Source organism: Anneissia japonica, unplaced genomic scaffold (genome assembly GCF_011630105.1).
Source record: "Anneissia japonica isolate Jap-2015-1 unplaced genomic scaffold, ASM1163010v1 scaffold287917_len653891_cov171, whole genome shotgun sequence".
Classification (NCBI taxonomy): domain Eukaryota; kingdom Metazoa; phylum Echinodermata; class Crinoidea; order Comatulida; family Comatulidae; genus Anneissia; species Anneissia japonica.
In genome coordinates, this window is record NW_022747660.1 from 480,508 (window position 1) to 493,333 (window position 12,826).

Here is a 12,826-nt window from a genome sequence, read left to right on the forward strand (position 1 = left end):
AAAAAATCAGTTTTAATACAGAATTTTATTATTGGGGCCATTTTCACCTACCTGTCATTTGGGGCCATTTTTACCGGGGCCATTTTTTCCGTGGCCATTTTTCCTGGGCCATTTTTTCCGGCCATTCTTACTGTACACCATTACAACAGTTGATTTATCAAACCCAACATTAAAAGATGGTGATTGCCTTATAACACAATTAGTATAGATCATACACTAGGAGAAAATTATTATAATCAGGTTAGATTTAATGCGTTCAAAAATCTAAATCTAACCTTTGTATAATAATTTTCTGCTAGTGTACTCTGCGCAGCTCTACTAATTGCTTATTATTTTACAATGAACAAAAAAGTAAACATGACAGAATTACAAGTCAATAATGTAAAAATACATACTAATGTGTGCATTCATACCATTGAGCTATTAAACAACTAGAGTGCTGACAAGATGGCGTAGCAATGCAGAGTTATGTATGCGTACCATCCAAGATGGCCGTCGTAGTAAAGCGCCACCTTCATGCTTATTATACATATTATTACATATTAATAAGCCCTCTGACTGACTTATTATTTCATTAATGATAATGAGTAATGGTAATAACAAATTATTAAACTATTGTAGCCAAAACGAGGCAAGTGGAGCATCTTATTCAAAAATAAGTACCAAGGAATGAAAATTAAAATCGTGTACATTACACCCAAACACCGCAACGCTCGAGTTTCAAACATGCGGTAACTAGCTGTACTGAACTTTCTGAGTAAATTGAGGGCGCAATTGCAAATGATGGTGCTTAGCGAAATTTGATTGGCTAAATTTATGGCAGCCATCTTGGATGGTACACACACACAGTTCTGCGTATTTCGAACATCGAATACATTGCGGTTAGCGCTCTAGTATTCTTATTATATCTCTATGATTCATACAGAGTAGCTGCTGGAATAAATCAGTTTATTGCAAAAGTAGAAGTAACATTCGCTCTAGATGGTTTAAACTTACAGCAAGAATAGAGTTATCTGCATCACCTAATGAATTATATTTTTAGGCAATTGGAATTGTATACAGGTATATACAGTACTGTAATTCCATTGTCTTCTGCTGATAAGACAAAGCACTTTTCTACTTTCTTTAGTACTACTACAAAGGCAAAGAACAAACAAATTTGGCATGATGTTCCTACTGATGCCAACAGATTTAAGTCTTTTTGAGTAGTTCTCAATATGGGCTCTCTTAGTACTACACTGCAGTTGTGTCTACTGCTAATTATTATGAGTATTTCGACTTTTTTCAATTTGAAGAGAGAGCATTTTGAGAGTAATTCTTTAAATTCCTAGTTTCATTTTTGTTTGGGAGTTCCATCTCTGCTCATACATCTGCATGATGATTAAATGAAAGTTTTTTTTTTCTTTAAATATGTTTCGTTGTGGAAAAACAAGATAGCTATCCAAGTGTTTTTATAATTTTTAAGACAATCAAAACATATTCATTATTTTAGGAAGGTACAAGTCCTTGAAGGCATTTGATTGTTAAAAATAATATTTAATCTCCATCTGTTAGATTTTTCCAGTTCAAATAACATAAACACAGAACGCGTGTGCCTGTTACACAATTGGATCAAGCAGTTGATTCAAAACAAGTAGAACACTTGACTTTCTAGCAAACATCTGTATCCAAGATTAATTTGCATTACATATTATTATATGTCGATTAATCTGCATCATTCATGTTTGTTTTTAGAACAATTTAATCACTGTGATGTAAATATATAACAATATTTATTAATTTGATGTTGTCCTGATAAGATTTAAAATTTATTCTATAAACATTTTATGTCTCAATCTCTATTTTGATAGACTATTTTTCATGGATCTTGTGGTCATAATGCTATGTAATATTTGTGAAGATAAAATTTTGAGGGGAAAATAAAACAGTATAATATGTAAGGCCACAGTACTTTAAAAAAATGTCAAAGTTGAAGATTGTATTATAGGTAACTGATTTTATAGCTGAATATTCTGATAGTCATTTTCATAGGGATCTTGTGGTGATGAAGATGTAATAATTCCGGGAGGTAAAATGTTTAGGGAAATACTAAAAATAATGTATGTTTAAATGTATAACAGTATAATGTATAGGCCTGCTTAAAAAAATGTCTGACTTAAATATATTTCCCTATTTCCTGGTCTTTGCATATCATATTTTCGGGCAAAAATTGACAGATATGTTTAGTAAAACATCTGTGAATCAATTATTATTTATTATTTTATTATTTAGGCACACAACACATGCACCAAGGATTGTCAATTAGTGAATATATCACTGTCTTACTTTAGGTGACATTCCCTTTCAAAACTTGAAAGACAAGCACATGATGCTTTACACATACTAAACTCAATTGTAGGTTTAAGGAGTAGAGTTGTTTTTGTCTTGAGAAAACAAATCCTGCAACATCGACTCGGTAATTGAACCCAGGACCCTGGAAGGCAAGCATTTTAACTACCGAGCTATTCAACGCCACTCAAACATATTGGAAGATATAAACTGAGAAATGTGGTAGAATTAATAAATAACACTTGTTATTTCTCATAATTATGGGAAAAATCTGTAGACAGATTTCTTTATCACAGATTATGATAAAAGAAAACAGACTAGAAAATGAAACATTTGTAGTTGTGAATTGGAGCTTATCAATTGTATTCAATAGAGACTTGGCATGCAGCCTGTCAAATACTATGACATGCTTATAACTTCTTTATTAATGTTTTTCCCATAAAATCTACAATTCTGATAGTTTGCCATCAAAGTGTACCGCTTAAGTTTATGTCACAATGTAACAATTACAAACACTTGAAAAATGTAGCAGAACTGTTTAACCATTCTTCTTCTCCAAAACTATCCCCCTCCCTTCCCAACTTCCTACCCCGCTCCATTTTGATGAAGAACCATTTTGTAAAGTCTTGTGTAGACAGAAGCAAGACGGCATTTATTGATTTTAGCTGTATGTTCCATCTCCTAAAACCATCCTCCTCCCCTGCCTCACCCCTATTTGAAAGAACAACTATTAAGATGGGTCAAGACTTTTTTTTTAGTGAGCCTGCCGATAGCAAAAAATGTGATTTTGAATACTGTAAAAATAAAATGTTATTTCTGGCCAATCCCGTGGACCCTCTGCTACGAAAAAATGGAAATTTCATTTAAAATATATATAATTTTATATTTACTTTTATTATGCCCTGTAAATCTCTCCTCAGTAAATCTAAAAATGTTTTCCTTAATTATGTATGTCATCACTACACTGTGTAGTTCATTATTAACATTTTTTTATTATTTTCTTCTCCGCTTACATGGTTTTGGCAAAATCATTTTGCATGTGAAAACAAAATTAATTTTTATTTTTTTTCACCCTCCTCTGACGAACACAAGTTCGCAAAACAAGGTATAAAAAGGCCTGACCTAGACAGTGAACAGGACAGCATTTATTGGTTTTAAGTTTGCATGCAGTTCCTAACTAGCTGCTTACTGTATGATTTAATCCACACTTCATAAAAGCCACAAGCTCTATTATTTTCAGGAAGTACTGTACCTCTTGTATGGTGGGCTTTGTTGTAAAAAACTAATACAAACACTCTATTCTACGTAGTCTTCTCATGTGTATGATTATGTGTTGCATAAACCAATATTTTTTTATTGAGTTTTCTATTTCTAAATAGGAACAGTCTACTGGGTTGTTTTGTAGGCTGGTTTTCCAGGCCTGATAGTGCAAAATTTAAGATTATAATCCATCTTGAATAGAAGCCCTGGGCTTCATTTTTGTTTGTGAACTTTAGATGGGCTTCTTTTCGAGGCTGCTTTTGCAAAGTAATGAGGGGGCTTCTTTTAAAAATAGATGATGTAAATTTTGGGAATTACTAATCTAAAACAGTAAATATTGCCACTGTAATATTAGTCTGTATCATAGCGTGTATTGAACGGCATTATTAAATTACCTAAACTCCTGTATAAACCAAGCATGTTTTGAATTTGTTTTGTTTCTTTGAAATTCATGTACTGTGTATGTACAGTACTGTACTATCTTGAAAAGAAGCCCATGGGCTTCTTTTCAAGCCTACTTTTGTAAACTAAAGAGGGGCTTCAATTAGAGATTGGCTTCTTCTTGAAATTAAGCCCACTGGGCTTCTATTCAAGGTTTTACGGTTCCTATACCAATGAAAACTTAATGGTCATTTTTATTTTTCAAAAATACTACTGTATGTGTAAAACTACTTAATGGGTTTGATATGTTTTCACTATTTTTTTGTTTGTTGGTGAAATTGAGATTGTACAGGATATGTTTTTTATGGTATATGTCTGAACCACTGTACTTTCAAAACCACATTTTGTAGTGAAAGTAAATGAAAGAAAAAAATTGATAATATAATATTGCATCTTTTGGATAGGTACCAACGAATGCGCCAGCAACCCATGCCAAAACGGTGGCATATGCACTGATGCTGCCGACAGATACTTGTGCAACTGTCCTCAGGGATGGTTGGGTACAAATTGCTCAGAACGTAAGTGTTAATGTGCATTCAGATATTGAATGCTCATGAATTTTAAATAGTAATAATTATCTGTGTTCACATTAAAATAATGAAATAGTACTTTAAATTCTAGACTTTTGAGTATTTCAATAGTACGGCTCATCTATTTTTACTCTGCATTGGATACTGTAAGGATGAGGAGTAGAATCATACACTACTGCAGGCCTACAATATTGTGTTCACATTTTATAAATTGCAATTTGAATACAGTATATTGATATTTTTCATTCACATTAAATTCAATATTATTATATTTAATGAGCATTTTGTTACAAAATTAAATGTTAAGAAATGTTATTGACTTAATATAAAGTAATTTTTTGGCAATTTTTGAAAAAGTAGTGCCTGGCCTTAGAAGTCAATATTAAATTAAACTGTCAATGATTTTTTTATGCACTATTGGCTCTTTTATTTATTATTATGTTCAACATGCACTCAAAACTTTACTCTATTGCTCCTTACTAGACTATGATATTTGCTATTAATATTTTTGATTATTATTACTGTTTATAACACACCTAAATAAATGCCTGTCATTTGATTGGTGAATTTTTTATCATGTGACATTAGTTATTTACCCCATTTCTTCACTCATCATTAACATTTAATTCCATCCATGCATTTTCTTTCCATCCGTTTTGCCCATTGAAAGTTGCCTAGGATATGATATGACTTCAACTTAAAACAATTTTTTATTGGTTAAAAAGATGCTTGACTGTTCCATTTGGAAAAAGGGTAGATTTTTTTTTCATAAAATTACAAGAACCTGTATTCAGAAAAATGATAGATTTTTAAAATAAAATATTAAATGACAAGAATCTATTTTAGGTGTGTTTTAGAACAAATATTAAATTAATGTTTTTTATTCATGCAATAGAAAGAATATTTTTATTTGTTTGATTGATTGATGGTTCCATTTAGCTCAGCTCCGCATTATCGAATGGAACTGTCAGTCTTTGAACTCATGAAAATATTCTTCCTATTGTACTCAAACATTCATCATTTGTATAATACTGTATTGCAATTATTGATTTCTTCAAAATTTGCTGTTTGATTTAAATTGCATGTGCTTTCTACTATTACTGTATTAATTACTAAATAATATTTAATGATTATGGTTTTCAATTTTTTTTGATCGATGAATATTGCTTCAATTGATTTTAATTTGCTACTTGTAATATCGCTTGTTACCGTAACAATTAATTAGGCTACTATCTTATTAATTTATCTTTGCTTTATTAATTAAAATTAACATTTTAATTGCTATCTATTATTGCTAGTACTTTTGTTTACATTTGCTTGCCCCCATTAATGAAATCATCTCCCTTTCATTTTTAAACCATTAATTGTAGTGAACAATTTCTATATTCCAAAGTGTAATTTAATTAAATACCTAATTAATTATGAAATACCAATAACAGTGCACTGGATCTAAAAATGGATTTGGTGATGTCATCATACCATCCTGTGAGAAATTAAGGAAAGTTAAGATTATGATTTTTCAGAAAATAAAAAAATTAAAATTATTGACCATGGCACCATGGCTAGCTTTAGTAGTATGATATCTCATTTCTCTTCCACCCTGTTTCATCGTTTATAATTAATTAAGCATGGTTGATTTTGTTTAATATTCTTTCTGATAATTTGTAATATATTAAATGATGCTTATGCAATTAACCATAGAGTAATATAATTGAAAACTGGATAGATTCAGAAGTGTATTTAAAAAACTTGATTTTCACCTATACACATTGATTCATGTTGGCCCTGTATTACTTCAATTTTAATAACATGTTTGTTTGTTATTCCTTTGTCCTACAGTAGTAATAAAAACTTGCGTCAGGAACCTTGAGACAATTTTTGAGATTTGATGCTGAAATTTTGAATTATCAATATTAGCATTTTCATTTATGATTTGTTTGCCTTGTTCATTATAAATTATGTTATTTTAGATTACATTCATTCTACTAATTCAAAATGATACATATATATATGTTCTATTTGTTATTACATAAATGTATTGATAATTAATAAATTATATAAAGTTAATTAATTGTAAATCAATTCAGCTTATTAGGTTCAAAATTCTTTAATCCATAAGAAAATATAGACAATTTTCTTATCTTTTTATTCTTCAAATGAATGCTAGTACTGTAAGATTAATATTTCACATTTATTCTTTTGCTGCACATTTTTAATACCTAATATTCACAGCGGTGGATGCGTGTGTTGGTATCACTTGCTTTAATGGTGGAGTTTGCAACAATCACCAATTCTATGCGACCTGCCTCTGCACTACAGGATTCGTGGGTGTCGCCTGTCAAGACCGTGTGTATACATTTTTGATTTTTTTTTTTAAAATTAAATTGTACTATTTTATGGGATCCAAGTGGAGAGATTTATTGTCAATATACAGTACTAGGTACATACTAATAAATATTCTTGTGCAAGCTCACTAGCTAAATTCAACCCAAATTTTGTTTTGTGTGTTTACTAAAAATATATAAGCAAATTTTTCCTTTGGAAAGGATGCAATTGAAGGAATTGTATTAAAATATTCATTACTCTAAGTGTATCCTAACAGCAATACATGATTTAATATGTCTGCAAATTATATAAAAATGTATGTAACTTGCAAAAGCCTAAATGTATTTATATAAATTTATGTTTTATTAATACTAAAGTATACGTCATTATATCTAGAAGCTATTGACTGAACTAAAATTAGAATTGTAGGCTATTGTATATGTGTATTGTATCCCTGTCCAAACTATCAAATGTTCTTTGACAAAAATGACTTTGCATACTGTATAGTCAAACTTTTTAAATTTCAAGTTGATTAAATTATTATAATCATAGAATTTCATATTCGACATAGGCGATGGTGACTGACACAGCTGCATTGCTGTTTAAACACTTTGTTTATGAGGAATCAACAAATCAACAGATAAATATTTTTTTGAACAAGAAAGCAAGTGACTATCCAATTAAGGATGCTATTTGTGGCTATAGCAATGTGATGAGCTGAAGGTGGCAAAGGCTCTGGACCCTACCTCCCACCTTTTACAGCAATCACCAATTTACTTAATTACAAAACCAATTGAGTCTGCTGTAAAGCATGTATGCATCTCAAAATTTCAATCAGATAGTTCCAAAAGTACATAGTTAGGGCAGCTCAGCTTTTTTTTTGTGCATTGATAAATTGAAGAAAAGAGATAATCTAAATTGAAACCAGCATTATCCCTTTATTCTCTATGAATATTTATTTTATAAAATATTAGTTTGTCTTTTTTTAGTTGAGGTCTGCTACTCAACCAAGTAAAGATGATTTTAGCTCGTGAAAGTTAATTACAAAAGGCAAACACCGAGTTTCCTGTTGATGAAGAAATCAAAGTTTGGCATTATTTTCGATTACCCATTATATACTTGGAACAATAATGCCAAGGACAAAGTGATTGTCACTTACAAAATAACTTTGTCGCGGATATGATTAAAAGTGAATAGAGGAGTACAACAATGCATTTTGCTTGTTCAGTTGCACAAAAGTGCATATAACACCAAGTTTATTACACAAATAATTAATAAAATAGTCTAGAAAAAATTATAAATGGAGGATTTGATTAACAAAGAATACTATACACAGTGGTTTGATAAATTTTGAATCCGGATGAAATTATTTGAACATTCTAAAAGTTCTGATGCAGATTAAAATAATATTGTATAGTATAATATTTAAATGCTGGGGATGCAAAGTATCAGCTGTGATCCTGTGCATTGAAAGCAGATCTACTACTTGTCCGGATAATGGAAGTTATATATTTTTTTAGTTGGTTATTCAAAAATTGTATACCCTCTTCATGCAACAGCGACAACACCACTATATAAATGTCATTCTTTGAAACTAAGGATTACTGTAAGGAGTGGTCTACGATTAAAAGATATTTTGAATTTAAATACAGGATTTATTACCAAATAGCACATGTGTGTATACTATATGTATCTACTATATACCACAGTGATGCTTCAGCATATATATGTTTTATAGCCCTGGTTCTTAATAGGTGGCCCACGGGCCAAATTTGGCCAGGAGGCAATTTGTTTTGGCCCGTGAACAAAAACAAAATACATGGAAAAAAAGAAACATAATAAACTTAGGGATGAATACATTTTCAATTAATTAAAGACAAAAATGCAACCCCAGGTAATATGCACGGGGTGGTCTGTCAGATCAAATCTAAAAATAATTTGGCCCTAAATAAGAACCAGGTTTTTACAGTCTGATGAGGCAAAACCCATGTTGCTTAATAATTTCTCCCAAGAATAGAAATGGTTGAATATTGTGCATGGTTGATTCTGTATCCAGCAACCAGGTAAAAAAAAAGGAAAGGAAGGGTGCTGATAATAGTATATAAGAAATAAAGTTGAATATAGGCCATCCAAAACTTTTTTTTTACATTTTGTTTTTTCTAAATTCCTGAAGTTCTTCATCAGCTTTAGGAATTAGTTAGGTGTTTTTTCAAAATTTTATTTCAGCAATCAAAATAACTACCGGTAAGTTAAAAATCTATCCTTCTTGGTGAATTAACAATGATAGTATTCATTTAAGGTACTTGAACTAACTTATGTTTCAAGTATAAAGAATATAACCATGATTGTTATGCTAAACAATATTTCCATGGTCATTTGATATCGTACAGTATATGACCATGCACTTTTAAAAAGAGCCTACAAAACCAGTTTCACTTATAGACCTCTTTAACTAATAGCTGACTAGGGTGACGAACAATGCAGAGTTATGTATGTGTACCATCCAAAAACTGAAAGGTCCAATAATTAATCTTAGATAAGAAAGTATAATAGTATCGTAATACACGCAAAGATCTAAGTTGGTTGCCATAGGAAAGTGCCACCTTCAAGCTTAGTATACATATTACAACCATAAATAAGACCTCTGACTAAACTATTATTTCATTACGGTAATTATACAGTATTAATAAAGTAATAGACTAGCCTAGCCTAAAAGTGACCAAATGCATAGTATCTAAAACCAAAAGTACTGAGGAATGAAGATCGAAATCGTGTTCACTACACCGCAATAGCACAATGGTTGAGTTTTATAAAGGCAACTAAAAATTTTAATGTTAAATTGACGGTGCCATTGAAAACAATGCTTAGGCGTATTTTAATTGGCAGGTTTCTACGGCAGCCATTTTGTTGAGTACACACACACAGAGAGCTCTGCATGTTTAGAACATTGAATGCATCGTAGATAGCGCTCTAGTATTCTTTGATACTCTTTAACTCTATGGTGTCACTAAAATGTGCATACTGTACCACCAGCAGCAGCTAGCCGAGTTGCTAAAGTGGTGGTAGCGACTGTGAAAGACTATTAAGATATGTTTACTATTTGATACAGATACTGTTAAATGTTTCTAGTCTGACATTTGCAGTGGGTGTAAGTTTATAGTTAAAGAATTTCTCAGACAGCAACAGACTTTATACAGGTCTTTCAATATTCTTTTATCTACTTGATGACAATGTTGAAGCACTGATCTAAACAGAATAGAACAAAAAAGTTACCTATTGGCCCTAAAAAACAAGTTTCTAAAACAAACTTCCATTTTCTACAGTAATCTGTTATATTCCAAATAGTGATTTTTCCACTTGCATTTGAATGAAATATGTTGTATTAATTAGATTTTCCTTAAATTGATATTTTAATATAATGTACTTCATTTGTAGATTTTATTTTTGTAGATGGTTGTTAAATTGGTGTTAATTTTGAAAATTGGAACAGTACAATTCCTACAATAAATGCTTTTAAAAGTTTATTGCATAGTTACGATATAAATTACATTACAGTGCTGTTTAGGTTTTACTTGACTGAATTTCAATAAAGTAGTTGTCTCCTCAGTATTGTTATTCAAAGTTTAAATTTCTTTGAAGGGTAACAGTGTTTTTCAACTGTACCTTTTGTGATGCGTCATTATTATTGGTACCATTGAGTGCCTGCTATATTCTGGCAAATATGTCGGCCACAAACAATTGGACTATTTATTTAAAGCGAGTTCCTATCACACCTTCTAACTATGGCTATAAAAGACAACATGCTCAAACTCACAACACATTTATCCACTTATAATAGAAAATTGTTTTTCATTTTTAGCTGTTTCAGCGTGTGTGCCGAACCCTTGCCGTAATGGTGGAACTTGCAGTGATCTTGGTACTCCAACCAGGTTCACCTGTACTTGTCCAGCAGGTTTTACAGGGAACATTTGTACAGTGTGTAAGTGTTACCTGATCTTATACAAACACTGTATACTATACTTCTTTGTACTGTGGTAACTAGAACGTGACAATTCTTAATGATATCAGTTTTCAGATACTGAAGAGATTACAGTATTATAATTTGAATCTATAAGCTAGTATATAAGCCTTTCATACTTAAATATTTCTTTCCATTCAAATGTTCTATGTACAAAAATGTTCTTTTTTTACAGGTGGGCTCCTATCTTCAGATCTACTGTAGGTAGAGACTATAAAATACCCTCCCCACCAGAATTTACAAGATTATATTTAAACCTGTCCAAGCTATCAGATTTTTGTTTGACAAAAACATGTGACATGACTAAATATGGTCATGATGACATCACATCATGATCATATATAGGCACATCATGAACATATATAGGCATACAACAGTTTATTATTGTCAAAGAAAACTTGATAATCTAAACAGAGTTTTAGATCCTAGTAGAAATAATAATAATAATTCTGGATTTATATAGCGCCTCACGTTGACATAACCCCGAGGCGCTTAACAACAACAGAGAAGAATAAAAATTAATTAAGTTCAAATGATTGGTTTGATGATTATCAATAAATGTTATTATTACAATGCTTTGGTAATTGGAATTATTTCAAGGCCTGTTACTTTCCTATTCATCACAAATCCTTTCATTAAAGACAAGAGTCTTACTCCAGCCTCTTTAGCTCATTAAAAAAAAAAAATTGTTGTAGTCACAACAAAAATACAAAAAAAAACTAAAATGCCGAACATCAATTTCGTACATTTTGGGTCGGTCAGGCGTGGCCAACACAATAATATTTTTATCTTTCCTTTCATTTTCTTTCTTATAATTCGTATCTGTCTTTCAAATTTCATTCTTATATTTCTTATCATTTCTTTTCTTTTCATTTCTAATGTTTCCATGTCTATCTTTCCTTTCTTTTCTCTTCTCATATTTCCTTATCTTTCCTTTTTCCTGTCAAATGGAATACAAATATTGAATTTTTGTTCTTACCTTCACTGCTATAGTAATTGATGGATGCGCAGCATTTTCTGTTGATGAACCTTTCTGTATGAATGGTGGAACATGTACTGTAATCCAATCGCAACTAACTTGTGTCTGCTCTTCGGGTTTTGCAGGCACACGGTGTGAAAACGGTAGGAAACGCTACTCATTTTCTAATAATGAACCCTGTAATATTGATAATAATAATAATAAAAATAATAATAATGAAAATAATAATATTAATATTTAATAATAATGAAGTTCATAACAATAATAAACATAATAGGCCTAATAATAATAATATAGTAGTAGTAGTAGAGGTAATAATAATAAAAATTATAACATTTTGGGCTACAGTTTTTTTTAGGGGCATATTTTCTAAAACAGTATAATTTTTGTTGCTTGATGTGGAATCTAATTGGTTCATGGTTTATAATGAAAATGATTGCACTGCAGACAACAAGGAAGTAAAAAGGAACACTGGTCGGTTCACATTTACAAAGAAATGCGCCATGTTAACAGAAAAAAAATGAATGATGAATTATATTTGTGTGGTTGATTAAATGCTTTCAGAAGTTCAGACTTCTTGTTCAAGTCAGCCATGTTTAAATGGTGGCATGTGTGTAGTTAGAGATGATGGCAGTTACATTTGTATGTGTTCATCGGGTATTGTTGGAACTAACTGTGAAATTTGTAAGTAGGCCAATTCTTTATATTGAACATACTCATCAATAGCATGATCATTATTATCATCACAATGATTAAGACCAAAAAAAAAAAGAAATTCTTGTGTTAACCACGTTTTGGGAAAATCCAAAAAAATGGGTAGGTCGGTAGGAAAAGTCCCCCCCCCCCCCCCAAAAAAAAAAAAAAAACAAAAAAAAAAAAAAAAAAAAAAAAAAAAAAAAAAAAAATAAAAATTAATAATAAAAAAAAAAACAAACACACCAACAA

General features: G+C 30.9%; 1 protein-coding gene across 1 annotated transcript in view; it reads left to right on the forward strand.

The window, feature by feature from the left end:
* Positions 1-12,826, forward strand: part of LOC117120526 — a 78,898-nt gene that overhangs the window by 10,048 nt on the left and 56,024 nt on the right. Inside the window, exons 2-6 of the mRNA XM_033265538.1 lie at positions 4,434-4,547; positions 6,792-6,905; positions 10,744-10,863; positions 11,896-12,024; positions 12,446-12,565. Coding sequence (XP_033121429.1) covers positions 4,434-4,547; positions 6,792-6,905; positions 10,744-10,863; positions 11,896-12,024; positions 12,446-12,565 — 597 coding nt within the window. The remainder of the gene's footprint in view (positions 1-4,433; positions 4,548-6,791; positions 6,906-10,743; positions 10,864-11,895; positions 12,025-12,445; positions 12,566-12,826) is intronic.